The 27857-nt window shown below is 48.6% G+C and overlaps 1 protein-coding gene across 1 annotated transcript; it reads left to right on the top strand.

The window, feature by feature from the left end:
• Positions 1-321: 321 nt before the first annotated feature.
• Positions 322-24568, top strand: LOC149331433 (uncharacterized). The gene is made up of 6 exons (XM_089557347.1): positions 322-379; positions 472-768; positions 958-1178; positions 21875-22054; positions 22975-24179; positions 24385-24568. Exons 1-6 carry the CDS (start codon positions 322-324, stop codon positions 24539-24541), a joined length of 2118 nt encoding a protein of 705 aa, XP_089413473.1. The 3' UTR covers positions 24542-24568.
• The last annotated feature ends 3289 nt before the right edge of the window (positions 24569-27857 follow it).

Here is a 27857-nt window from a genome sequence, read left to right as displayed (position 1 = left end):
CTCCCCCTCCTCCACGCAATTTGCACGCCCGCGCACTACCAACAACCTTGCGCGGGCGGCATCCCACATTTATTTTATTATTTTTTGATTCCCTGTATTTGTACATAGTGTATATTGCCGCCGCGGCTAGCAACATCTTTTATATAACGTCGTTCAGAAATATTTTTAAAAAGCCGAGCACGGGGACAACTGCCACCACTCGCTTCAAAGAGGACGCCCAAACCGTTCATGCATCCACTCAAGGCCATGTCAGCGTGACGCGCTACTGAGCTGATCGCGGAGGCCACAATGGCAGACATTTGTTCTTGGAGTGAACGGAAGATGGCGCCACCAACACCATTCGTCGCCTCTATGCACGCTGCACAGTGGTGGCCACAGTGTGCGGCGTCAGCTCGGAGCCAGTGGTCGTACAGAAGGGGTTGAGGCAGGGCTGCCCGTTGTCCCCTCTTCTGTATATGTTGTACGCTGCAGGGGTGGAGCGCAAGCTGTTGGATGTGCAGTTGGGGTTCACTTTAAGCTACATCAGCGGGGGTGTAAAGGACAGATGGATATTGCCAGGCCTAGTCTTCGCCGATGATGTAGTATTAATGGCAGAGACAAATGTGGAGCTTCAGGCCCTCATCAACATATGCGCTGAAACCATGGCACCACTTGGCCTGAGCTTCAACTCAAAGAAGTCGGCGGTGCTGTGTTTTTCAGCGCCGCTGGACGCCGAGCAGCCGGTCCACTTACCTAACGGGGACGTCCTCGAGATGGCAACAGAATACCGTTAGCTCGGCATTAGGTTCAGCACGCAGCCAGAATATGCAGCAAGACATGAGGAGCACTTGAAGCAAGCTTCGCAGCGAGCGGGAAACATACTGCGAAGGCGGTGCCTATGGGGCTGCAATCGGTTTGTTATGGTCCGCGAGCTGTGGAAAGCAGTGCATGTGCCCGCATTGTCATTTGCGAACGCAGTTATCTGCGTGACATCGCCCACAAGGGAATGGCTTGAGCGTGGTCAACGAGCGGTGGGACGCCTGGCGCCGGGGTGCCATGGGCGGGTGGCTAACGAGGCTGTGCTGGGAGACCTCGGTTGGTCTACCTTCGAGGCTCGCGAGGCAAGAAGAAAAATAGCCTACGACGGCAGGCTGCGCCTGATGCACAAAAACAGGTGGGCGCGCAGAGTCTTTGACTATGTAAGTCAAAACTGCCTGCGGACCACATGGGTGAAGCGGCTCCAACACCTTCATCGCAAGTTCGGCTTCTTCAGAAATGAAGTACAAGCCGACAGCGCGAGGAAATGGGCCAAAGCAGTTGATGCCCAAGTGCGTGCGCAGGAGCGAGAGGCGTGGAGGGCTGCCATGGAGGGGAAGTCGACGCTGGAAGTGTACCGGGCAGCCAAGCAGGACATCTGCGTCGAGAGCTTCTACGACAACAGTGTAGGCAGCCGCCTGTTGTTTGAGGCACGCGCGGGTGCCATGCCAACGCTTGTGTATCGCAAGCGCTTCGATAATACAGTCGAATGCACCCTGTGCAGAGCCTCCGGAGAGCACGACGAAACAACGGAGCACATCGTCCTACTCTGCGAGAAGCTGCCAACGCCACCGCACGAGGGCGCTACGCTTCCGCAGGCGCTGGGTTTCCGTTCTGCGAACGAGGGCTGCACGGCGGATGCGGCAAACCAGGCGGCGGTTGCAGCGACGAAGCGCCGATTGACAGAGTGGTGGACGCTGGTGCGACACTAGAACAGTACTGTTTCGTCGGTATTTGCGTGTGTGTTTGCCGCTTCGCGTTTGATAGTGGTGTTTTTATGTGTGTGTATATCCAGCCGGGGCACCTTTGGTAGGCGCCCACCCGTTACAAAAAAAAGGCTACATCATCATCATCATCATGATCGCGGGCAAGCGCTATGTTCTCGCAGGCTCTGGATTTTTGCTCGCCCAAGTTATTTTTTTGCCGCTTGCCTGTCGATATTTTTTTTTAGTTTTTTTCCTTTTTTTTTCTCTGTATTGCCCAGGGCACTTTTTTTACGCGCCCGCTCGTTTTAAAGGGAAGGCCACACTATCATCATCATGCAAAAGCTCGTGGCTTGAAAGCTCCGTTTCCTTCATATTTCCCTTCCATTGTCTGCCCAATCGCTTAATGAGCTCCTCGGTTCTGGCAGTCTTGATGCCACATTAGCATAAGAGGGTTCTCGCACAGCTTCTGTCCACACCATTCGTGACGCTCCGCACCAACTCGAAAGCAGGAGATTGGACAGCCGTCGCCGTAGCTCAGCTAGTAGGGAGCCCAGCAAAGTGGCCACTCGGACAAATTAATTTTTGAAGCGACTTTTCGTAACTCGGTCTGCTCCATCCCGCTCACAGTGCATTCAGACATACTCCAGCACCTCTTTTCCGAGCAACTTTTCCGAGCCCTGCTAAAGGGCTCACTATGAGTCAGAAGGATATATGCCATCCCCGATGGCTCCAAACCATAACATATACACCAGTCCGCATAAACTACACGTTATCGACACGTAATCATTTATGGCAGAATGTAAATTCTGTTTGCAAATAGCGTATCTATTTCATATGGCACGGGCCTATCAGTTGAATGCCGCTATAGACAATATTGGGAACAGTTACGGATAAAAGTTAATGGAGAATACCTTATTAATCTGTGATTCGCTGATGACATAGCCTTGTCACTCAGGCAGAGCAGAACAGTGGATCTAAAAATTAATATGTAGAACACCAAGGTAATTTCAAGTGTCTCGCTAGGAAGGAGTTTACAATTGGGAGCAAGGCTCAAGTGGTAAGGGAATACGTCTACTTATGGCAGGTATATTGACCGCAGATCCGGATCACGAGAGGGAAATAATTAAAAGTATATATGGGGTGGAGCGCATTTGGCCGGTTCTCTCAGATCATGAATGGCAGTTTTCCAATATATCCCTCAAGAGAAAAGTATGTAACAGCTGCATCTTCACGGTTATAACCTATGGCGCAGAAATGCGGAGGCTAACAAAGAGGGTTCAGCTTGAGTTAAGAACAACGCAGCGAGCTATGGAAAGGAAATTGTTAGATGTAACGTTAAGAGACAGGGAGAGGGCAGAGTGGGCCAGAGACTAACACTAGGTTAATGACACCCTAGTCAGAATGAATAAGGAATGGGAGAGGTTTTTAGAATTTATAAAATGCGGTTACCCTCGGTACTATGGCCCAACAAATTTTGGCTACATGGCGCAAAATACCTGCGCTTTCGAGAAGCTTGCAGGCAGAGCAACATCTCCAGTGCACGTAACTCGCCGAAATAGCCGAAAATTGTTGGGCCACAGAGTCGAGGGCATAACCGCGTTTTGAAAATTCTAAAAGCTCACATAGATATTAGTTACGGTGGGCTACACTCCTCTCAATAGTTAAAAGCCTGACAGAAGTATTTAAAAATTAAACTATTCAATATTACTTATCCAGCTTGCTAGTTAGCACGTATTAGCTGTATTTTGAATTATTACACCGCTGACACTGCTATGCCGAAAAAATGTCTCTTCCAACTCAAAAAGCCTACTTTTAAAAATTATGCAAAGTCTTAGGTGAAACGCCATGTATAAGCTCCCTCTTCGATGAGAGTTATTTTCTGAACGGAATGCGGAACCGCATTTATAGGAGGTATTCACTGAGGCCAGCTGACGCGAGATTCGTCACGGCTAGCGCTTCATGTTGGGGGTCGTTTCATGCAGGCTCGCACAGTGTGAAGTTCGTCGTAAGATACCCGGCCTATATCGTTAAGTGATCCGTAACCTTTCTGCCCGTTGTTGAACGTGGCAATGTTCACTTTTATTCGCGGAACTCTGAATACGTATGCATGCTTTTGGTTACGAGGGACGTCGTAGTGGTGGGCTGCGGATAATATCGACCACTTGGGGTTCCTTAACGTGCACTTAAATCGAACAGTACACGGGCCTCTAGCATTCCGCCATTTCGCCTCCATAGAAATGTGATCGCCGCGGCAGGGATCAAACCCGCGTCCTTCAGGTCAGCAGCCGAGCACCAAAACCGGCAGCAGAATTATGTGCTGTGATATAACAGCGCTGCCATTTTAATGCTGCAGTTAGGCAGCTTCTGCTGGAACTGAACAGTACAAGTGGCTGACTGCATTGCACGTAAGAACGTACACAACTTGCAGCTTTTCATGTCAGTTGATAACTATATGCTTCATGCCGGACCCATCGTAAATGAGCAGCGCATGATTAATTGCCTAAATTCCAAAGTGGTGCTGTAGCGGCTGCAGTCCGCAAGCAGCTGAAGCGTCATGGACGCTGTTAGCGTCTTCATAGCTGCGGTGGAGAGTGGCCAGATGAGGCAACGCAAAAGCCCGACGCCCCATTTGCGGCGAGTGAACGTACTGAAAAACGCAGTAACAACGGCAAAATCACCACGAAGCAGGTGAGGGGGGGGGGGGGGGTGTTCGAAGCGCACCCCATGTTGGATTAGAAACAAATATTAAGGCGAAAGCCTTTAATGCCTCATCGTTGTCGACAGAAGGTTGTCGACAGAAAGTTGTCAGCAGAAGGTTGTCAGCAGAGGTGTCACGCTTTTCAGTTGGTCGATATGATTATGACATCAGAGTGCGCGGATTCGCAGTAATGAGGTCACCCACGGATTCCTGACGCCCCCTTTTGGAGCAGACGACTAATAAAATAGTTGTCGTCCACTCCGACAGGGGCCGTAAAGCGTCCGTGGGTGACCACATTACATACTTGGTTTGGTTTGGTTTATGGGGTTTAACGTCCCAAAGCGACTAAGGATATGAGAGACGCCGTAGTGGAGGGCTCCGGAAATTTCGACCACCTGGGGTTCTTTAACGTGCACTGACATCGCACAGTACACGGGCCTCGAATTTCTCCTCCAAAGAAATTCAGCCTCCGCGGTCGGGATCGAACCCGCGTCTTTCGGGCCAGCAGCTGAGCACCATAACCACTGAGCCTGCGAACAGAGCCATGCAGCACTTTAGAGAACCAAAGTGTCACCTGAAAATTTTTTAGCGTACTCAAGAGCCACGCACGCTAAATTCGGGAAACAGCGTGCGTAACGCGAGCGTAAGGTAAACTCGATTTGAAACTGCAGCCTTCTGGGCATGCGCATTAAAACGAACACAGACGTAGCCAACGGCAGACCTAGCCAGAATGTTTTCCAAGTTGTGACTGTAGCAGCATAGCGCTGCTTCGAATGCATACGACCTACTTTCGCAGCAACGTGATGTGCAGCGATTCAGCTAGATTCAATATTAACACGGACAAAGATGACAAATTAAGCTAGCTAAGCGATCAGACACGTCGCAAGTTGCTCGCGTATCCAAAGACGGCACTCCGACCTACGGCACCCTCAAACATGGCTCTTGGGCTCGCCGTCTCGCCAAACCTACAGCGTGTTCCGCAATTACACGCGCGCCGTAGAATGCTAAACCGATGAATTGTTCGAGCTCAAATTTCGCACAGAAATGGTATTTTGTCGGCAGAATTGTTTTATACCAAATTTGTTTGGAGTACTTCCTGAATCATTAAGAAAAAGTTCGATATTCACATCGTTTGCGGCGACGAAGAAACGAAAGGCCGCTCTCTCAGAGGTTGCACCGGTGGCGCCATCTCGTTTCTCGGTCGTAGAGATTCGTCAAAGGAGGCGAGGCGGGGGAGTGTTTTGCGGGAGGTTTGAAGACGTTGTACCATGCAAGACTTCAAACTTAGGGCAGTTTTAGCCGAACTGAGCTTTTTGTTATCTAAAGCAGTTCAAGGGTATTCAAACCTCCCGCAAAAGAACCCCTCCTTTGCCTAATCTCCACGGTTGACCAACGAGATGGCGCCACAGGTGGAATCGCTGAAAGAGCGGCCTGTTTCATTTCGTCTTCACCGTAGGCGATGCGAATACCTGACTTTTTCTTATTCATTTTAGGCAAGTAGCCCAAATAAATGTGGTATAAAACAATTCTGCCGACCTAATGCCATTTCTGTGCGAAATTCGATCTTGTACAGATCACCGGTTTAGCTGTGAGGTACTATCGCGCTCAATATGAGTTGCAACGCGCGGTCATCGACCGGGGCTCGTTCCGTGGTGTGCCTCCTCCAAACAGTCGCTCGGAATTCTGGGAGAAACTTTTTCCTGAGCGGGGGTGCTGTTGTTTCCTGGAACAGCAGTTTCTCCCAGAATTCCGAGCGACTGTTTGGAGGAGGCACACCACGGAACGAGCCCCGGTCGATGACCGCGCGTTGCAACTCATATTGAGCGCGATAGTTTCTACGGCGCGCGTTTAATTGCGGAACAGTCTGTACATTTACAAGCGTTAATTTCATTGCCTGCCGCAAAACTTGAGCCGTGCAGGAGACAGGCCTGGATACAGTGAATTCAACCCGCGGCAACTGTTCTGTACATCGCATACCCCCGTCGGCGCCTCTGCAGTCGCACTGGTTGATGTTTTCACGAAGTGGAATCTTCTCAGCACCCGCTGCGGTGGCTCAGGGGTTGCGGCGCTCGGCTACTGAGCCGGAGTTCTCGGAATGGAACGTGGCCGCGGCGGCCACGTTCCGATGAAGGCGAAACGTAAAAGGCGCCCGTGTGCTGTGCTATTTCAGTGCACTTTACAAATCCCCAGGTGGTCGAAATTATTCCGGAGCCCACCACTACGGTACCTCTTTTTTTTTGTTCTCCATCCCACCTTCTTCCCTTCCCTTCCCTTACGGCGCGGTTCGGGTGTCCACCGATATGTGAGACAGATACTGCAACATTTCCTTTTTCTCAACAACCAATTTTCCAATTTTTTCAGCGTGTGGTGGTGGTAGTGGTTTATTTTAAAAATAAAAAAGTGAAGCAAAAGAGTGTTGCCGGCCGCGGCAATTGCTATCTAATATCTTAAACACCCGAGCTGCAGCCGGCGGAAATGAAAGGAGAAGGGAGAGGATAGTGAGGAGAAGTATAGAGGGGAGCGACAGGAAGAAATGACAGGGGAGAGCTTTTTACACTATTTAAAAATACAAAAGTAATCAAGCTCGCGCCGCTCGCGCGCTAATGTCCAAGCATTGTCCGAAAATAAGTGCGCGCGAGCGGTCACTGCGCACAATCACTTACAAAAGAAGTAAACTGTATGTACATACGCTCAGTCACACGTTTTTTACAGGTCGAAGAAAGAGAGAAATAACTTTTATTCGCACCCGTCTGAAATGACGGGGTGGGGGGGAAGCTTCTCCTAACCATCGGCCGCAATCTCCTGGGGCTCGGCGGAAGTCAGGGCGAGGCCGATTACTTTGCGTTGCTCTTCTGCTTCGCGGTTGAGTAATAAGGTCTCCCAGGCCAGACCTTGTGGGCTAGATATGCAATGCTATAATTACAGTGCGTACTATCGGGATGGAAAGAAACGCGAATAACGCGACGCCTATGCGCTCCGCTATTCGGATTTCTTTTGATCGCGCTTTTATCTCGGCGGTAAAAAGAACACGTTAGGGTTGTCCTTGAATGCATCACGGATTACTCTAGCGTCTTTTTGCTACCACTGAAGAAAAAGTGTGATCAAAAGAAATGGCAACAGCGGCGCGCCTAGGCGCCGCTCTGTTCGCGTTTCTTTCCATCGCACCCCTGTACATCTAGGATTGAAGACTTCCGGATGCAATTTAGTGTACAGTTGAGGGTTTGCTCAACTCACTGATTTGCATGTCCACGCTCACTGATTACACGCTCACTGATTTGCATGTCCCGTATAGAAGGTGGCGGTTCAAATGCATGGAAACTAGGAGTAAAACTATTATCACTTGTAAAGATTGATTTGAACTACTCATTGAGAGCAATGGCAACTTTAGCGGTGTTTTAACGACAGGTGCCATTTTATCACAAATGTATCTGTGCCGGAATTTTAGGACCGATATACCCCATAACTTGGCCGGTGCCTCTGTTGTCATCTTAATTAAACGTGCATTGTAGAAGTATATGAAGTATAGAAGTACAGAAGTATATGAAGTGTAGAAGTATATGTTTCATATTAGTTTACTGTATTAAAGGGCGAGTTAAGAATCATCGTTGCTTTTATGAACTAAGGCGACTCACTACGTTTTAAATGAATAACGTCTCTTGTAGTCCAACCTTGTGCGCCAGATGTCAAATTAAATTAAATTAAATTCATTCATTCATTCATTCATTCATTCATTCATTCATTCATTCATTCATTCATTCATTCATTCATTCATTCATTCATTCTCCGCAAGGTTTCCAGAGGAAAACGCGATCGTGATCGAGGTGATACCCTTGTCACACAGGCGCATTTAGTGCACTTTGAATGCTTCACAACAGCGCAGAAAACACGGACAGAAGGGAGGCAGACAAAACAGCTCCTGCCTTGTGTGTCCGTTCTGTCCGCGTTTACTGCTCTGTTGTGAATCATGAATACATACCAACTCGCCCAAATTTCTTCACTGACCTGTGTACCTGCTTCCGTTTTTTTTTTCAAACACCATAATCCTTACTGCGTGCTGTATACTTTTTATAATGTTATGTATCATGTGCTTTAGTCCCCATTTCATCCTATACAGTGACGGCGCAGAATTTTGATCGACGCGTACTATTTTTTTGCGGTTCAAAATAAGGAAATAGACGATCGGGCAACAAACCACCCCCGGTCGCACACATGACAGGTAGTCGCATGCGCGCCGGCTGCGAGCCATCAACGCCTTTGTGGAAACAAGCATTGTTAGAAAGCAAAGCACACTCTGCGCCTTCGCGAATTCGGCGAAAAAAGAAGGGCGGGTGAGCTAGCGGGGTGCCGCGAGCATGTGCGTATGAGGTCAAGCTTGTCAGCGGTCTACGTCGACGCGAAGTTCGCTTCGGTTGGCGGCCCCTACACACGACGCCGGACCCTTTTCAGAGGCATGGGTCGGGAAAAAAAAAGTCAGGGTGTCGCCTGTCGCCATGAACGACAACAACGGGAGTAGAAAGGGGATATAGAAAAAAAAAATGCAGCAACCTTCTTGCAGTGCGCGGTAGAGGAAGAGAGTTTGCAGTGGAACAAGTATCACCGTGATAGCGTTGCAGATGGCAGGGACAAGGAATGTGTGGGGGAGGAGGTGCAAGTCATGATATGCCCGCACTCCCCTGCATCTGCGTCGCATAGAGTGCCAGAAGGGATAAAAAAAAAGTGTCAAGGGAAGAACAGCGGCGAGCCCCGAATAATAGGTGGCCAGAGCTCCTCACAGGTGGCTGGCCGCTCGGTCAGAACCTGGTCGCAGCTTCTTGGGAGGAATGTGCCTGGAAATGCTTGACCACTGTCCTTTCCCGACACACCCATCTGGAACGATTTCGTCACGCGTTGAACGCGGACATTACCTCGAATACCCAAAACTCTTTCCTTGCTTGTTTATCTGAAAGGAAGCTCAACGACACAAGAGGTCGCAGAAGCCACATTCAAGAAGCGAAACGACGACAAAGAATTTATGCCGGACTAACTTGAGTATTCTGTCTGCGTGCCGCACGTTTCAGTTCGCTATAGCTGATGATAATAGTATGGTATTTCCTTTGAAACGGGCGGGCGCCTATAAAAGTGGCCAAGCCGGGTACACACAGAGACGTGTAAAATAAGCGCCTTCTTTCGGCTGTTTACCGCAAAAAAAAAGAAAAAAGAAAAAAGTTGAAGGTATGTCACTGACTCACGGCACAGCGTGGGCATGCACGGACAGACCTGACTCGTGTTGTTGATAATCCTAGCTCACCTTTTCCATCCTTTGTCTTTTTTTTTACAATAATAATCCTCTGCTACTACTAGCAAAACAATAACCAGTATCACCTTCCTATGGAACCCATAACCAGTGTCAGTCACGTTTCTATTAAGATAGGCATGCTCACAGAAAAGCATGAGTGATCACTTCACTTACATGTGGGAGAGAGTGCAAGTATAAAATATCAGAAGTACTCGCGAAGATACACACCAAAAAAACATTAATGATCAGCATTTAAAAAAAGAAACAGAAGGACGGAAAGGCAAGAACTAGGCATTACCATCATCATCATCAGCCTGACTACGCCCACTGCGGGGCAAAGGCCTATCTCATATCGCTCCAATTAACCTTGTCCTTTGCCAACTGCAGCCACCGTATCCCCGCAAACTTCTTAACCTCGTCCGCCCACCCATCTTTCTGCCGCCCCCTGCTACGCTTGCCTTCTCTTGGAATCCACTTTGTTACCCTTAAGGACCAGCGGTTATCCTGCCTTCGCATTACATGCTCTGCCCAAGCCCATTACTTCCTCTTGATTTCGACTAGGATGCCATTAACCCGCGTTTGTTCCCTCACCGAGAAAAAGAAAAAGTCCGAGGAACTTAGTTCGACTCCCCACTGCAGTGCCCGCATTTATGGGGAGGAGAACGAAACCGCCCGTGGTACTTGGCTTCTGATTAATTCATACAAATGAAATTAAATAAATAAAAACCCAGGTGGTCGAAACTGACCAGGAACTCTGAACCATGCGCCTCATGAGCAATGTCTCACTTCCACACTTTAATAGCTTGGGCATTTCTTCATTTTGGAACCGTACATTGTAGGAATGTAAATGAAAACGGAGCGGCATATTTAGCGAGAAAAGTAATATCACGGTGAAATTAAGGACCTCAAATTCAGCTCATTTCTTTAAAAGTACTGTGCGATGTCAGTGCACGTTAAAGAACGCCAGGTGGTAGAAATTTCCGGAGCCCTTCAGTACGGCGTCTCTCATAGCCTGAGTCGCTCTGGGACGTTGAACCCCCATAAACCAAAATTTCTTTAAAAGTGCGCAGGCATGCTCGGGCACACACATCTACAGTTGGAATAGGACGTCCCTAGAGACGTCCTGTGTTCGTCTTTCCTTGTTTCTTGTGTCCCGTCCTTTGCGCTGCTCCACCACGAGGTCCCTAGAGACTCTGAAGGAGGCTTTATACCCCTGCCACATGAACAAGTGTAATGTCATTAAGTGCTTACTACCTTAAGTTTTAATGACACTCTCATGGTTCCAGTCGCATAAATTTAATGGCATTAGTTTGGTTTGGAGCCACCGCGGCGGCTCCATTTCAGTTAGAAAAGCGCTTTTTCTGCAAGGCAATTTTCATATTACATTTAAACTACTTTAGGTAGATATCGTGCTCATTAGAACCGTTTATACTCAGGATAAATTAATTTCTGAGTGCCTTGCAGGCGTTATCGCCGTCATGACGTTCGTATAATGACATTAAAGTTGGAAGGCTAGCACGAACTCCTAAAACAGTGGCATTAACAAACTGAATGCCTTAAGAATTTACTGTCATTTCTTGTGGGCGTGTGGCACTGGCGTTAAGCCCAACCTCGATGGACACTTCCCAGGCGTACACGCGAAGCGCCTGCGCGCCCAGCACGCGCCGCGACGGGCATCGAAAAGTGGCATTCACCTCCATGCTCCTGGTGCTGGCTCGCTCCCCCTCCCGAGCCGACTGAAAGAATGTCAAGCCGTCAACAAAAGTTGGTTGGGAGGCGCTGAAAGGACGAATTAAACCGCGAAGAAAAGTTCGGGGAACACGAAGCTATGAAGAAAAGAGTCCTCGAGAGCCCCGCGGTCCTCCGATTGTTGTCAACCGGACCCCGCTTCCGGCGCGCGCGCTAGCGCCCGTGCGCAGGCGCAGATATCTGACATGCACAGATATCTGCGCCCCGCTCGCGCCTGCGCAGACAGGCTCCAGCGTACGCCCGTGCGCGTAGGCGCTCCGCCCGTACGCCTCGGAAGTGTCCATCGAGGTGGGGCTTTAGACTGTATGTATGCATTCGGGTTGTGTGCAAAGACGGCGGTGAATTAAACCTTTTTTTTCCCTAATACTGCCGTCCCATAACTTTTACCTGCGGTGCTCAATAAATAAATAGTAATAGTTAGAACCGCACTGTTACCTGGTCAGTGGAAGTTTAGGTTGTCCCACCTTCGCTTCGGGCGACCATTACAGAATGCCACCTGTGCTTCTCACAGCTGATTTTATGCCTTCATTTTGAAAAAAAAAATATGTTGGTAAGCGGTTGCTTTGGGAAATACGTTGACGTGTGTAACACTGCATGGAATTGATAACTCATGTGTGAAAAAAGAAGCACATTGTAACATCGTGACAGATTTTACCGCAGGTAATAGGCAGGGTACCACAGGACGTAGCGCTATTTAATGAATAAAAATAAAGAAGAGGGCTGGCCGCAGTCCTGGCGGACGTCTGAACAGTGACAAGTGCATAGTAAACGGGATGGAGTAAAGGGATCAACGGGGGGGGGGGGGGGGGGGGGGGTGAAAGAGAAAGGCGGATGGGGGACTGGACATGGAAGAAGGGCTGCTTTATTTTTTTCCCGTACATTATGATGTAGTGGGGCCCTTACGCAAGAACCGCATTTCCACCCTCAATTTTTCGAAGATCAATGGATTCCATATTACATCTACCTCTTCTGTTCCAGTATCCATTGACGGATTAGAGTGGTCCTGGTGCATACTTTGTGAAGATAACGCTTTGAAAGTCCGGGCGAAACGAAGAACGCGCCGCACTAGGATAATTACACATTTCAGCAACGCAATTGACTTTTAGTGACTTTTTTTTTAAAACTTCCAGGTCCCAAGTTGGAGAATCGACCCTTTCACGAGTGTTGTGCCTACACGGGCATGCAGGGTATATCAATATACTCGCACCCACACAAACGCAAACTTAACTGAAATGGAAACACAAAACTAAGCAACCAGGTTTTTCTGCGGCCAACGCGTCGTGAACAGCAAAAGGATATAATCTCAATGAGAGAGAGAGAGAGAGAGAGTCTGTATAAACAAAGACGATCTCGATCTGCGGTTCACGTTTCCATTGCATTGTTTGCTTTTGGCCACCTCAACCTTCCTGGATGGAAAATCTCTTCGCGAGGGACCGAAATCCGCTTGTGCGGTAAAGCCTTTTCTGCCCCCCCCCCCCCCCCTTCCCCATTTTTTTTTGAGTGCCTATTCAAGCCCTTCCTCACAGCTAGAGCGAAGGAATGGACAACAGGAAATTTTGAGTACCGGAGGAAAAAAAAAAGCAAAGAAAGAAGCACGTTTTTTTTTTTTTGCCCGGAAATATTGAAAACATCGGGAAGATGCTCGAAACAAGAGCACGATTTATCGCCAGGTACATTTGAGGTTTGACACCGAAACTATATTTTTATGAATCCCTAAATGGTTGGTTGGCTGGTTTATGGGGTTTAACGTCCCAAAGCGACTAAGGATATGACAGACGCCGTAGTGAAGGGCTCCGGAAATTTCGACCACCTGGGGTTCTTTAACGTGCACTGACATCGCACAGTACACGGGCCTCTAGAATTTCTCCTCCAAAGAAATTCTAGCCGCCGCGGCCGGGATCGAACCCGTGTCTTTTGGGTCAGCAGCCGAGCACCATAACCGCTGAGCCACCGTCACGTACAGGGTCAATCACACTTAGAAGGAACATGGCTCCGCGTGGCCACGTGCCTGCGGAGTGCCACTGCATCTAACCCGTTCACGAATCAATGCAGAGTGGCGCACGAGAAGAGGGACCTCGACGTGGTGCTTCGTGTCAACCGCCCCTCTGAGCGGGTTCACTACCGGCTTGGTCGCAATGGAGCTCCGCAAGTGCGCAGCCACGCGGAGCCGTGTTCCCTCTAAGTGTGAGTGACCCTGTACATTCAGTGCTACCTGATGCTTTGGCTGCCCAAACACTGTCGTCTGCGGTCGCGCTGAAATCGCTGGGGGACGAGTTAGTCTGCCCTCCATACACTCTAAACACGAATGCGCGTATTGAGAGTAAAATGGGAGTAAGCTGTCCTTTTTACTCCCTTCGCCCTTTAACGCCCTTTTCACTCCTTTCTGTTCAAAGTGTAGCCGTGATGGGACAAGAAATGCGCACGCGGATGGATGCTGCATATCGCGAGAAGCGCCCACTGCACAACAGTTCATCTGTTAGGTCTGCACAAAACGGGTTTGAAAGGATTTCGTCCGGTTACAGTCACTACAGGAGCCAGTCCAACAAGGTTGCGAGATCCGGGAGCACGCTGCCGCAAGCTGACAGCACAACAATTCATCTGTTAGGTCTGCACAAAACGGGTTTGAAAGGATTTCGTCCGGTTACAGTCACTACAGGAGCCAGTCCAACAAGGTTGCGAGATCCGGGAGCACGCTGCCGCAAGCTGATAGCACCACAGATTATGACGAGGCTGACAAACAAGCCGATCGGTACACTTGCTAAGGAACATCTCTTGAGTGATTACCACCGCGTGCACTAGCACGCGGCACAAAGACACAAAAGCGCAGAAGATGTGAGCACAATCAGCCAGTACGTCGTGCCGCTGTGAGCATTTCATTCAATTAAATTTTATCACTTTCAGTGCCGGTCAGGCGTCACAGAGAGGAGTACACTGCGGAAGCCAACAATCATCGAAACCAAGAAGTATATAGCGAATCATTTTTATTTGAAGTTTACCTCAGGCGGAGACGATTATAATCGAAAAAAAAAACAACCATATGCCGCCGATGGGATACGAACCCAGGACGTCAGAATTTCGGGTCTGGTGCTCTACCAACCGACCTACGGCGACGACCATTCAGTCTTCTGCTTTCGGAGGTGTTTACGCGTAGTGTAACCGAACCTTGAGAGTGTCCACCAGCGCCACCCTCGTCCATAGCGGCTGACGTAGTACGTCCTGTATTACCGCGATTGAAACGTAGGAATGGGATCGAACGGTGAAATTGAAAGGTATGTCATAACAAGCACCTCTTTCCATTTACCTTGTCTAGAGAGAGGAGTAAGAATTTAACGAAAAAACAACATAATATGAAAAAACAAGAGTGGTTACAGCAGGTAAGTAGAAACAGCATCCTCTAATTTGACGTGGTCCATATACTGGTGACAACGGAGGAGGGCAGGTGGTTCCAGTACGAGGCATTTTTGGTGGTGGTGGTAGTGGTTTGTTTTTAAAAAATAAAAAAAGAGAAGCAAAACAATGTTGCCGGCCGCGGCAATTGCTATCTAATATCTTAAGCCCCCGAGCTGCAGCTGGAGGAAATGAAAGGGAAAGGGAGAGGACAGTGAGGAGAAGTATAGGGGGGAACGATAGCAAGAAAGGACAGGGGAGAGCTTTGTACACTGTTTACAAAAGGTCTCTTCGATTTGGCAGCACCAGCTGCACCAGTTCAAGGGGTGCAGCACCGTCGTCCTCGTTTTTCCGGTGCCGCGCGCGCCCTCTGCACTTTTCTCCTCGTTTTGTCGAGGTGCAGGCCTGGTTCTGCACGAGTTCTTCGCCGCCTTGCACTCGGTCTGGAGGTAGTGCTGGAAGTAGTGCAGCATGGCGCGGCTGCACTTGCGCCTTCGTTTTGCCAATGGCCGGTGCGCGCTAGTGTACGGGCTGTATCTGCACTTGATGAACTGGCGCTGCACGCTCACGTGACCGCTTGGCACCGCTGCAGAACTAGCACAGCCAGTGCAAGCCAAATCGAAAAGACCTAAAATACAAAAGTATTCAAGTTGTAACATGAAGCTTTAAGTGGTGATCACTGCGGGACGATGAGTACTATAGAAGAGTAAACAGGCATTGGTTCAGGCTATTGATAGTGTAATATATTTTATGAAAAGTGGACTGCCGCCGCGGTGGCTCAGCGGTTATGGTGCTCGGCTGCTGACCCGAAAGACGCGGGTTCGATGCCGGCAGCGGCGGTTGAATTTCTTTGGAGGAGAAATTCTAGAGGCCCGTGTGCAGTGCGATGCCAGTGCACGTTAAAGAACCCCAGGTGGTCGAAATTTCCGGAGCCTTTCACTACGGTGTCTCTCATAGCCTGAGTCGCTTTGGGACGTTAAACCCCATAAACCAAACCAAACCATGAAAAGTGCACAGGCGAGAAATTCGACGGCATAAGGAAAGATCTGGAAGATTAAGATTAAGTGTTCTTTTCATTTGATAAACACTGGCATGACATGAATAACTGGACATTATAAATCTTTCAGAGCGATTTCGAATCAAGTGAAGCAATGGGAGTGTTATTGTATGGATCCCACACTGAAGCAGCGTACTCAATATTCGAGCGCAGTAGAGTTCTATGAAGCAGGTTTTAAAGGTATAAGGGCCAGGGAGAAGTTGCGACGGATAAAACCATGCATGTGATTAGGATCATTAGCGACCTATTCAATTTGCGCCTTCCAAGACAGATAATCTGTTATTTGAACTCCACGATACTTGTTAACTTGGGCGAGTGAAGTTTGATTAAGGGGGTATGGTTTAAGTTTATTGGGGTTTAACGTCCCAAAGCAACTCAGGCTATGAGGGACGCCGTAGTGAAGGGCTCCGGATAATTCCGACCACATGGGGTTCTTTAACGTGCGCTGATATCGCACAGTGCACGGGCTTCTAGCATTTCATCTCCATCGAAATTCGACCGGATCGAACCCGCGTCTTTCGGGTCAGCAGCCGAGCGCCGTAACCACTGAGCCACCGTGGCGCGGAGTATGAGCATGATGTTTGTTTAGTAATGCGTGCAATTCTCTTCACTTTACATTTGTTCAAGTTTAGTTTCATAAGTCACGTGGTGCACCAAGTTCCAATATTTTTCAGGTCATTTTAAAGAGCACGTGCATCATCTGGTTAGTAACTTCTCTGTATAAAACACAATAATCGTCGAAACTCTTATTCTGGAAGTAACCAAGGGCGGAAGATCACGATGGGTATAAACCCGGTAATATTTTGGAACCGAACCTAGTACTCGTACTAAATGAAGCGAACTTTCTCGCGCTTTTTTGTCACAGGCCTCCGTCGCACATTAGATACTGTCTGGTTTATTAAGGCCTCCAGAAAGTGTATTTTCTATTTGGAGTCGTCCATACATCGCGCAGAAGAATCAGAAAGGGACAGTTTTTTTTTCTCTCAAAGTTATGTTTGTTTCTAAGCCCTTTATGACTACTGTCACCCACTTGTGTACACCTGTGTACACAGGTGTACACAGGTGGGTGACAGTAGTCATAAAGGGCTTGGAAACACAGGTACACAGGTACCTGTGTACACAGGTGTACACAGGTGCAGGTACACAGGTACCTGTGTACCTGCTATTATGAAGCAAAAAAAAAGATTTGCGAATGACTGGTATCGAACCTCTTTATTAATTAGAAAGCATTTCTAGGCTATGTCGGCGTGGTCGTGTCAACAAAATGTGTCAGAAAAACGTATCCGCAGCAGTTGTGAAGTTCTTGGAAGAGGTAGCATCAGGCGAGTGGTTGTAATCGAAAGGGGACGATGTGAGAATGCTGCACAAAAAAATGGGTCGATAGGATGACTAGTGAATTAACTAGAGCCAAAAATATCGAAAAAAATGTCAAAATAGCACGGACGTCGACATAGTTAGTGGACGGGAAAACAGCCGTGGACGGCAAAATAGTGGAAAAATAGGCAAAAGATGAAAATAAAGTTTGAAATGAATGGAATTGTATTTGACAACTGATAATTAATCGAACAAAAAGTTTCGTTGACATAGACGAATTAATTATCAGCAAGAACCATTGGGTGGTTGAACAGGTTGGAAGGGAATATAGTAAGTGGACGGGAAGCAACCACGGCGCCAATTAAAAAAAAAAACAAAATGGTTGATTGATTTAAACGAAGGTATAATCAGAGTCAGTAAATCAATCTTTAAGTACAGCCTAAGCTAAGTACGCTAATCCAGTAGTTAAATTTTACAAACAAAAAGAAAATGATAAAGAGAGGCAAAGAGAGGCGACGAGTGCCGAGGAGGCGTCAATGCTTCCGCATTCTCCCAATGCGGGTCGTCGCAGTGATCTATAATTTTTTAAAACCTTAATTTTTAACATAAATATGGGACATAAAGGGATAAATAGACCATTTGAACGCGAAAAAGTCTCCGGCCCAATCAGGCTTTCACTGGGCCCAAGAACTACGAGGAAAAGCTCTGGTACAACTCTCCCCTCCATTTCGACCCACTGATTTTTTTCGAGCTCCCACTTGTGTACATCTACCCCTCAAAAGAGGCCGATCATGACGGTGACGATGAGTGCGATGTGCTCGAGCTCCTCATTTGCATTGGGCGACAACATTTCTGGCTCCAATCAAAACAGAACGCTACGGGCTAGTGCTGGAACCACACACACAGTCTCGTGTTCTTTCTTTTCATTGTGGCGGGTCCGCGCATCATGTACAGGTAACTGTCAATACTTATCTGTTTTGATCCCGGCTTTGTTATGTGGTGGTTGTTTAGAGCGTATAAAAGGTAATGCTCGAAGCGTTTTTCGAATAAAAGTGGGAAGTTCTGCGCTCTCTGTGTGTACGTGTTTTCTGTCTCTGTCCGTGTTTTTTTTCGCGCAGTCTAATCATGAACGACAAGCACCAACTAGCCCGCCAGAAAACCCTTCATCGTTCTCACAGCCTTCTTTTGAGACAAGACATGAGAACCACGTAAAAGGTGGCCCGTAGCAAATAACTGTAAGATGTCCTCTCGACTACACATTTTTACAAGAAAGGGTGCGCTAGAGGTCAACTCACTCCCATGCGTAGATCTTCTCTGTACGCACTCCTCAGGTTTTCAGGTTGCGCTTCTGCCTTTATGCGCACTGTTGCGGAGAAAAGCAGCAGAGCGCGCGAAAGGACGTGTGCAAACGATCGGCTGATTATGCTGTTACACACAAAAAAGCTATTGATGTTTAAAGATGACCTGAATAAACTGAAAGCTTGACGCAATGGGGAAGGTGATACCACTAGCGCAGCATAATCGTAGGATGTTACGCCGCGCATGATGGCTCATGTGATGAAATTCAAACAAGGAAACAGCCGGGCAAGAGAGAAAAAAATATGGGCGGGACAGGAGAAGAAGTCCAGACACATGACAGGCTTTGCGCGTGTTTGTTTCGTTCCACACTTGACCTTTTCGCGCTGCCAAGTTTGAAATCATGCACCAACTTCGGAGGCCGGGCGTTCGGACTCACTGTTGACACGTTTTTTCTTCTACTTTCTGGTCGCCTTGCAGCCATAAAATTTCTACGCTATTTAGTTTCTCGCTGATTAATACTTAATATTAAAAAAAGAACGACAGGCACATTCCCCTATATGCTTCCCTTGGTCTCGGCAACTGTTGGCTTCCTTCGTGTAGTAGTACTGGTCCACCACAAGAATAGGATGGATGGATGGATGGTAATGGCTTTACCCTTTGTACCGGGCGGTAGCTTTCGCCACCTAGCCTATACTTCCCCCATTGTTAATTTATTTTTATTTTCCCTTTCTTTCCCTTTCGCTCTTACAATCTCTAATCTGTCTATCCTTTTCCCCTCAAAATTCACCCCTCCCTTGATTTAAAATGAAAGCAAGAGATGTTGCCAGCCGTGGCAAAAGTTTTGATTGAGCACAAAACTTTTCTTCCAGCTTGTTTCCAGTCTCACGAAGAATTTTGTTGCCAATGTAAAATAGACAGATAAAGAAGTCGAAAAAACTCATGTGCGACGGGAGCATTTCCAAAAATCTAAATTTGGACACGAGGGGCGCGAACTTGATCACTTTTTGTATTCCGTAATTAGTGTACAAAGCTCTCCGTCTTCTTTTCTTGCTATCGCTCCCCCTCTATACTTCTCCTCGCTGTCCTCACTCTTTCCCTTTCACCTCCGCCAGCTGAAGCTCCGGGGCTTGAGATATTAGACAGCAATGGCCGCGGCCGTCAAAATTCTTTTTCTCACTTTTTTTTCTTGAAAAAAAAAAAAAAAACGCTACCACCACCAGCTGAAGGTGCCGCGCGATGGCATTTTTTCGCAGGAAGCGGTGAGCCTTGACCACGCAGGAAAAATTCCTCTCGTTTTGAAGCCTCGTTCCTTAACCCTTCCGCCGCCCCCCCAACCCTTGCTCATTTTCTCCTCTCCACTCGCTAGGTTCCTTTTCCCCCCTTCGCAACCTGGGCTGTCGCTTGCTTCTGGAAAATTCGGACTCTCGGAGTCCTCACGTGACCCCTTCAATTCAACGCCATGTGCCCAGGCTCGCGTTCCTAACGAAGGTCTGCGCCATTGGAATTCGTTTTACACTGACAGCTGACTTCGTCCAATCGGCTGTTCTCTACCCTCCTTTCTCACTCGCCCGAGGGTCGCGTCTGTCGCTTGGCCCCGCTCCGGGACGTGGTATTATAAACCGACCAAGGCAGGCTGCGGAGCACAGATCCCAGAACTCCTGAGGCTGCGCTCACCAGACTTTCGAGGTAGGTTACTAGCATAAGGAGAGTATCTTATCCTGTCTGTCGCATTTAGGGCTCTTATATTTTTCTTTTGTTATTATTATTTATATTTACATATTTCTTTCTTTTTCTAACATATTTTTTTTTCTTTTTATTATTTTTCTCTTCTTTCTTTTTATAATCTGGATGGATAATGGCTTTACCCTTTGTATCGGGCGGCAGCTTTCGCCACCTTGCCTATACTTTCCCCATTGGTAATTTATTTTTTTCCCTTTCAATTTCGCTCTTACAATGCCTAGTTTGGCTATCCTTTTCCCCTCGAAATTCACCCCTCCCTTGATTTCCGCCACCAATCTTCAAACCTCCCATTCGTCAATGTCACGCCTTTCCCATCCACTCTCCCGTCCTCCCCAGTAAATCCCAGCGCTATCTCTATGGCTGTTGCTGGCCCCTCTGGGAGGGGTGGGCGGAGTTCTGCGCACCTCAGAACCAAGTGCTCTATGGTCTCCGTTTCCGTTTTACAAGCAGAGCACAAAATATCCACTTCTTCAAATTTGTACCTATACGTTTTTGTTCTCAGTGTCCCTGTCCTAGACTCAAAAAGCAATGAACTTCCCCGCGAATTATCGAATAACCGCTCTTTTTTGATGTCCTGTTTTCGTGTCTTATATATACCTAGCGCCGATTTTTTCTGCATTGTTTCTTTCCACATCTTTCTTTCCGTCTTTGCTCTAATACTGTCTGAATTCCTTTTTCCTTTATCCCTCAGAATCCTCTCATGGTCTTCCAGCGACCCTACTCTCTTCCAACCTCTTTTCCATTTGACTCACGTATACCATTAAAAGTAGGGGTGATAGTGGGTAGCCCTGTCTTAGCCCTCTTTCAATTTTAGCTGGTTTTGTAGTTTCTCCCTCCCAGGTTACTACCACCTCATTGTCTGAATATAGTCGTTGTAGTTAGTCAACCAGATTGCTGTCGGCCCCATATCTCTTCAATTGGTCCCAGTTTTTCCTGATTCATTGTCATATGCCCCCTTAATGTCTAAAAATGCCATCCATAGAGGCCTCCGACTTGCCTCAGCTAACTCTATACACTGCGTTATGACAAACAGATTATCCTCCAACCGTCTGTCTTTTCGGAAACCGTTCTGCAACTCTCCCAAGATCTCACGCTCTGCCCATTCTTCCGTTGTCATTTTCACCATCTTTATTGCTAGCCTGCATATAACTCTTCAATGTCAAAGTTCAATGTCAAAGTTCAATGTCAAAGTTCAATGTCAAAGTTCAATGTCAAAGTTCAATGTCAAAGTTCAATGTCAAAGTTCAATGTCAAAGTTCAATGTCAAAGTTCAATGTCAAAGTTCAATGTCAAAGTTCAATGTCAAAGTTCAATGTCAAAGTTCAATGTCAAAGTTCAATGTCAAAGTTCAATGTCAAAGTTCAATGTCAAAGTTCAGTGTTCCACTAAGTGGACATATGGTTAGGTATATGTGCATAGCAGCACTAGTCATGATCTCGGGGTCGTTTCAAGGTCATTCGAAGGCTCACGGCGAAATGCGTCCCAGCTATAGTAGTGTAGCTTTCGCTAGTGTAACGGACATTTGCTCTTTCCCTCGTCGACTGAGCAACCGAGAGCAGCGAGCGGATAGGCGGCCTGGTCTAATTCTTCGAATGACCACTGCTAAACCTCTTTCGCTTCCCTTCCCACTGCAGATGCGTCCGCCGACGTTCTTCCTGGTGCTGGCGCTGCTGGTTGCCAGCAGCAGCGCGTCTCCCCTGAGCTTCTTCACGTCCAAGTTCCGTAGTCTGGCCGAGTACAAGCTGGCCGCGGCTGCCAGAATGGCCTCCTACTTCAGCGGAGACCGCGCCGTCAAGGCCACCGTCGACCTCAAGGTATGTTTCACACACTATTTTTAAAAGCAGGGTTTTTGAGAGCTATGTTCAACATAGCATTGTCAGCGGTGTATATCAGAATACAGCGAAGACGGGCTAACTAACGATACTTAAACAAATACTAAATAGGTAACTTTTTAACTGCTACTGTTAGGCTCCTTAATAATTGAGAGGCATGCAGCCCGAAGTAAGTACTATCCTTATCTTGTCTAGATTTTTTTACTATCGTATAATCAAGGGGAATAGGGGGGGGGGGGTCCAAGTGGGTTAATTAAAGCCAAAAATGTCCAGAAAGTGGGCGGGGGCCGAGCAAAAGTGGCGCCAAATTTGAAATCGAACTCAGATGGGCAATTGATGGTCACTTTCGGCCACGAGTCTCAGTTGAGGTGAAAAGCATGGAAGTGTTACGTCGACGTCTTGGTGTGACGTCATAAGGTGCGACACATGCTTTCCAAGGCCTATGCGATGGTGTGCCCAAATTCGGTCCTGCTCATTACCAACATTAGCCCACCTCATTCTGTACATTTGACCTTTTCGAATTTGGACCAAATAGATTGTCAATCTAATTTGCATGTGCTCGGTACGGTTAGTGACCTCCAATTTTGGGGCTTGCGAGTGATCCCTGCAAAGATGACCGTAGTCGAACTGTAAACCCATAGGCAGCTACTTCACTGATCACAAGACTGAAAACTTGAGCCGTAACTTTGTAGTCAAACGTTGCAAGCTTAGTATCCGGATACACATAGCAGCCGCAAGCGACAAGTTAAGCCAGGAGACAAGAAACGGCGATATCGTAGTAGAAACAAGCATAGCTATTGCTCGACCATCCAGTCTAACGAAGTCAAACCGCTGTCATTTTTCTTTCTACAAATCCGTTGACACCTATCTAACAGCGCTATTCCTAATCCTGCTATTACAAGGTTGCTGACGGACCTGCCCCACCTGGCAAGGAAGACACCGTGAAAGCCACGCCTGTGCCCGTGAACGAAGTCTCTGTCGAACAAGAGGTAGCAGGACCTCCAGAGCTGCACGCCCAGCCTCCGGAAGTCTCTGTGGAGTCGGTCGGCCCTCTACAAGTGGTAGCCGGGCCCCCAGAGCTGCACGCCCAGCGTCCGCAAGTCTCCGTGGAGGAGGTCGACCCCCAGCAGGTGTACGACTTCAAGAAGCAGTTCGAGGCGGGGTACGCCGCTCTCGACTTCGCCAACCAACTGGAGAGGAGGCGTCTGGCCGCAGCCGCCTCCACCGCCATCCACCAAGAGCGGTACGAAGCGCCCGTCTTATCACTCCCCCTGGAACATTACAAAGAGTTCGTCTCGGCTGGCAACACCGGCGGCGAGCTCATGCGCGTGGCCGTGGTCGCCCAGAACGCCCCTCAGCCTTCCTACTTTTCGCCGCGGCCAAGCTCTCTGCCCTGGGCCCAACATGAGCAGGGTCCCGTCGCTACACAATTGGACACCCCCCTGGAGCAGCAGCCGTGGGTTGAAGCCTCCCCGGAGGAGCAGACTGATGCCCCCCCGACGCACCTTCTGTCGACCGAAGCCTCCCCGGAGCAGCAGCTGTCTACTGAAGAGCCTGCGCTGAAGGTCGGCCCTGCGCCATCCGAGGGCCAGAGCCATATCTTCCCTTACGGCGAGTGGCAGACCGTTCCTCATTTCGGACAGCACAGTTCTTTGCCCTCGTACAATATCCCCACTCCTGCCCCTGACGCGGCGCCCGAGTCTTCACCTCCAACGTCCTCGCCTCTTCCCCCAGTTGTCCGCGAGCACTTAGTTGTTCCCGGAAGGCGGCTCCCTTCAATCACCCCAGATGATCTCCGCAGCAGTCCTGAGGATGTCCTATACACTTCAGCGTCTGGCAGCCGTGCCTGGGAGGGCGATGCGCAGCAGCAGACGTTCGCCGACGGACAGGGTCCCAGGTATCGTCGCGACGTTGCCGCAGAAGTCGACGCGATGCCCGTCGACGTGCCTCTCCTCAACGCTACCGTCTCTGGTCATGAAGTGGAGGAGTACTTCCGCTTCATCAAGGCGCACGACAAGGACGACTGCCTGGCCAAGTTCATCTGCACCATGGTCTCCAAGCCCGGAGAGTTCGACTCGCGTGCGACGGAGGTGGACACTTTCTTCGAGTAAGCATTGTCCGATCGAAGCAGGATGCATGATTTTTATTGATCTATTCGTATTACAGCGTGCTCTTCGTTCAATTGCATATAGCAGTGCCAGAGCTTTAATCCTTACTACTTTGGCACTGAGCCAACGAAGGTTATATTAGCGGAGATTAGCGGTGTGTTCTCCCTCAAAGCTTACCGTAATTCCACCCTTGCTTTTGTACAGGAACTACCGCCCCCTGCCCAGTCAGCAGTCGCTGATCTTCTACAAGGACGCGGCAGCGGTCGGCAGGTCTACCGGCGAATGCGACGCCGTCTTTGACCGCTGCTCGATGACCACCGAACAGATGAAGGCTGCTGTCCGCCAGGATACGACGCAGTAACAGGGTCGTTCGTGGACATTGCATGTAATATAGGGTGTACATAGTTACCGGTTGCTTAGCGTACAGTGTACGCAGATACCGGTTGCTCATTTATTTATTATATTCAATTTGTACATAGGTTCTCCCTCAGAGTGCACGCGACGGAATGGTGCGATGTGTAAGAGGTGCAAATAAAAGCGCATTCATTTGCTACTGATTCTAATGTATATGAATCCCAGAGGTCCACGTGGCCCGTTGGCACAGTGGACCGTTTTTACGTAACGGCGGCAAGAAAAAAATATTCAGGGGGCACTTTGACTGTCTAAAGTGCGTAGAGGCGAAAGCGTTTTCCGAACCACTTTCGCTGCTTCTGTGGTACTGGTGACGTCACATATAATTGGGTACTAATTACTAAGTGATACGACAAATCACTAATTAATGGAATGTCTGAACACTAACTGCTAATTAATGATGCTTAAACAGGGTGTTGTAGCGCTGCCAGGGAGTCCACGGAACGCCACCACCCGTTCGGCGCGAAGCCTTGCCCTTTGAACGCAACGCTTTTTGAGGAAAGGAAATGGCGCAGTAATTCTCTGTCATCTCGGTGGACACCTGAACCGCACCGTAGAAGGGAGGAAGTGGGAGTGAAAGGAGACAAAGAGGGCCCGTAATGAAGAAAATGAAAATTGTATTTGAGGAAAGGAAATCATGCAGTAACTGTCTCGCATATCTCGGTGAACACCTGTCAAAATTCAGGGGGGCAATTTTTTTACTTAAAGTGTGATCACTGATGGTGGTTAAGAGAGTGGAACGCGACAGCATCTTGCAACGCGGGGGTCCAGAGAACGCCATTGCCCATTCGGTTCTACGCCTCGCTCGTCAGTTTTTAGAGGAAAGGAAATTTATCTTCATATCTCGGTGGACACCTAAACCTCGCCGGAAGGGAAGGGAGGAGGATGGGAGTGAGCGGAGACACCGCATTCATTAGACGTGCTTTTGTTCATTCCAAACCATCGGGCAGAAAATTTTGCAGAATGAAGAAATACGCGGTTGTGGCTTCCACACGTGTGAAGTTCGTGTGCTTGGTTACGCGGATGACGTTGCCTTTTTTGCATCGGACAGGGAAAGAAAGATAAGTGCATTGGTTTGTGGCATGGCGCATGGGACATGACTCCAGATGTATTTGAAAATGTTCACTGGTCCACTACACCGAGCACATATCTTGGGGTGCCTCTTGATTGCTATCGTGAAAGCGATTCGGTCTGGAGCAAGAAGGCCGGTGAAATGAGAGAGATGACATCTAAATGGCGTGGGTATGCAATGTTTTTCTAGCAGCAAAGGTAATGTACATCTTGCAGGTGTACTGTACACGGGTTAATATACAGAAGTTCCATCGCATCAGTTGGGAGAGAACCTCCCGAACGAATCTTTTTCGGCGAGTCGCCGAGGGGGGTCTCTCCCTCTCTCACTTGTTTTTAAGCCAAGTGGTCATGCGCTTCATGTTTCTCCGCGAAAGAAGAAACCCTTTCCTCCAGTGTTTTGTTCAGTTTATGTTGCCAAATGCACTCCCAGACTTTGTAATCTCCTCTGCCGGAGGTGGTCGCTACAGTGTGTCCCGTTACCTCCGTGAGGTTGTCGCATCTTATCGATTCCTTGTCACCCGTTTTTCCAGAGAATATTTGACAACTGTGAAGAAAAGGCAACTTAAAGGGGTGGAGACACCAAATTTGTGGTTCGCGCGTTCTTAGTTTCAAACGTTTCTTATGGCTTCAGGAAGCATGATACACACTCAAAGATTCCTATATTCACAGTGAATAATTTATTATAGCATTTTTAGGTGAACGATTTTCGGTTTCGGTTTCGGAACGCCGAGTTGTACAGTGACGTCACAGAGGGGGAAGATCAATGCTTCGCTTGGTCACGTGGGCCCACAAAAGTTGTGACGCACCTACTGCTGCATCGTCTGCTTTCTCACACACGTGCTGACCAGCGCATGAAAACAAACAACTGCATGTCTAGTTCCAGCAGCTCGGATTCTGACAGATCTGATTTCAATGAGTGAGGACATCGACTTTTTTTTTGTTCGCACGCTAATATCGCCTTCGCGGGTTCGCGTGAGGATGAGAAGCCAGTAAGCATCGCTGCGCAGCTCTACCCAAGCTGTGCCCACAACCGGTGTCACACTTCGCTGCCGTGCTCTGCTTGGGATGGTGTACAAATATCACAAGAAAGTACAAGATCGCCTTGTTATCAGAACTGCCAGCTATACTCGAGCAGTGACAAAGCATGTCTGCTTATGTTGGGAGCTTTCGGCAACGGCACCGCTCCGGGCGACGAGCTCTGCTGCTGCCTGGCTGCCGTGGTCGTCGCTAGGCCTATAGCCTGTTTAGCAAGAGGCCGGCGCTTCGGAAGTCGCCTGCGCTATAATAAAAGGCCTACTTTTCACATATAGCTGTAGTGTTAACAGAATCATCTCACAATAAATAATAGTATGGTCAATCTCTTCGACGCCTTCGGCAGCGGAGCTAGCGGGCGCCAGGCTAGCCGGACCCCAACGTCGCGCCAGCGGCAGCTGCTAGGCGCGGTTGTGGCAAGAAATTTGCTCATATCACAGTTGTTACCTCTACCAGCAGCTCAGTATTGGTCAGCGATCCTCAAATATGACACTTTTTTCACATTTCTTGTCCCATGGTTTATTATTTACGTCAAGAACACTCTTTAGCTCGCTTTTATGACGTCGGCAGACGGTATCCAGGCTGACCTACCGGCCGGCAGACTCGGCGTACTTCACGTCCGCACAAGAAAATACAAAACAGCCATGCTACCAGAAAGGATGCTTTCTAGATTCGAGATACGACAGCATGACTGTGCTAAAAGTGGATCTTTCGGCAGCGACACTGCCTGCGGCAACGCCGGCCGACGACCTGCGCGCTGGTCCCAGACTGCCCTAGTCGTCGCTAGGCCTAGCTGCTTTCGCATCGGCTCCGCAGCTGAGGGCGCTTCGGGACTGGCCAGCGCTCAGAAACGTGCTCCGCTCGGCACCCCTTTACTGTGAACTCGTCCCATAATAAAAGATATGTTCGATTTCCACGACGTCTTCAGCAACAGAGCTATAGCTTTAGTAAAACGAGCTTCTGGGCAAGTTGGTTACTTTGCTTCCACATCACTGCAGCGTAAAGAAGACGAGCACAAAGGAAGAAAACACTTCCGTCCGTGTCGTAAGTGTTTTCTTCCTTTGTGCTCGTCTTCTTTACGCTGCAGTGATGTGGAAGAGCTATAGCAGACGGCAGGCGAACCGCACCAGGTAGCAGCAGCACAAAACCGGCTATGGGATGAA

This window comes from Amblyomma mixtum, chromosome 8 (assembly GCF_055824585.1).
Source record: "Amblyomma mixtum isolate Tamu chromosome 8, ASM5582458v1, whole genome shotgun sequence".
In the NCBI taxonomy this organism is placed as follows: Eukaryota; Metazoa; Arthropoda; class Arachnida; order Ixodida; family Ixodidae; genus Amblyomma; species Amblyomma mixtum.
This window is presented reverse-complemented; position numbering and strand designations above follow the sequence as displayed.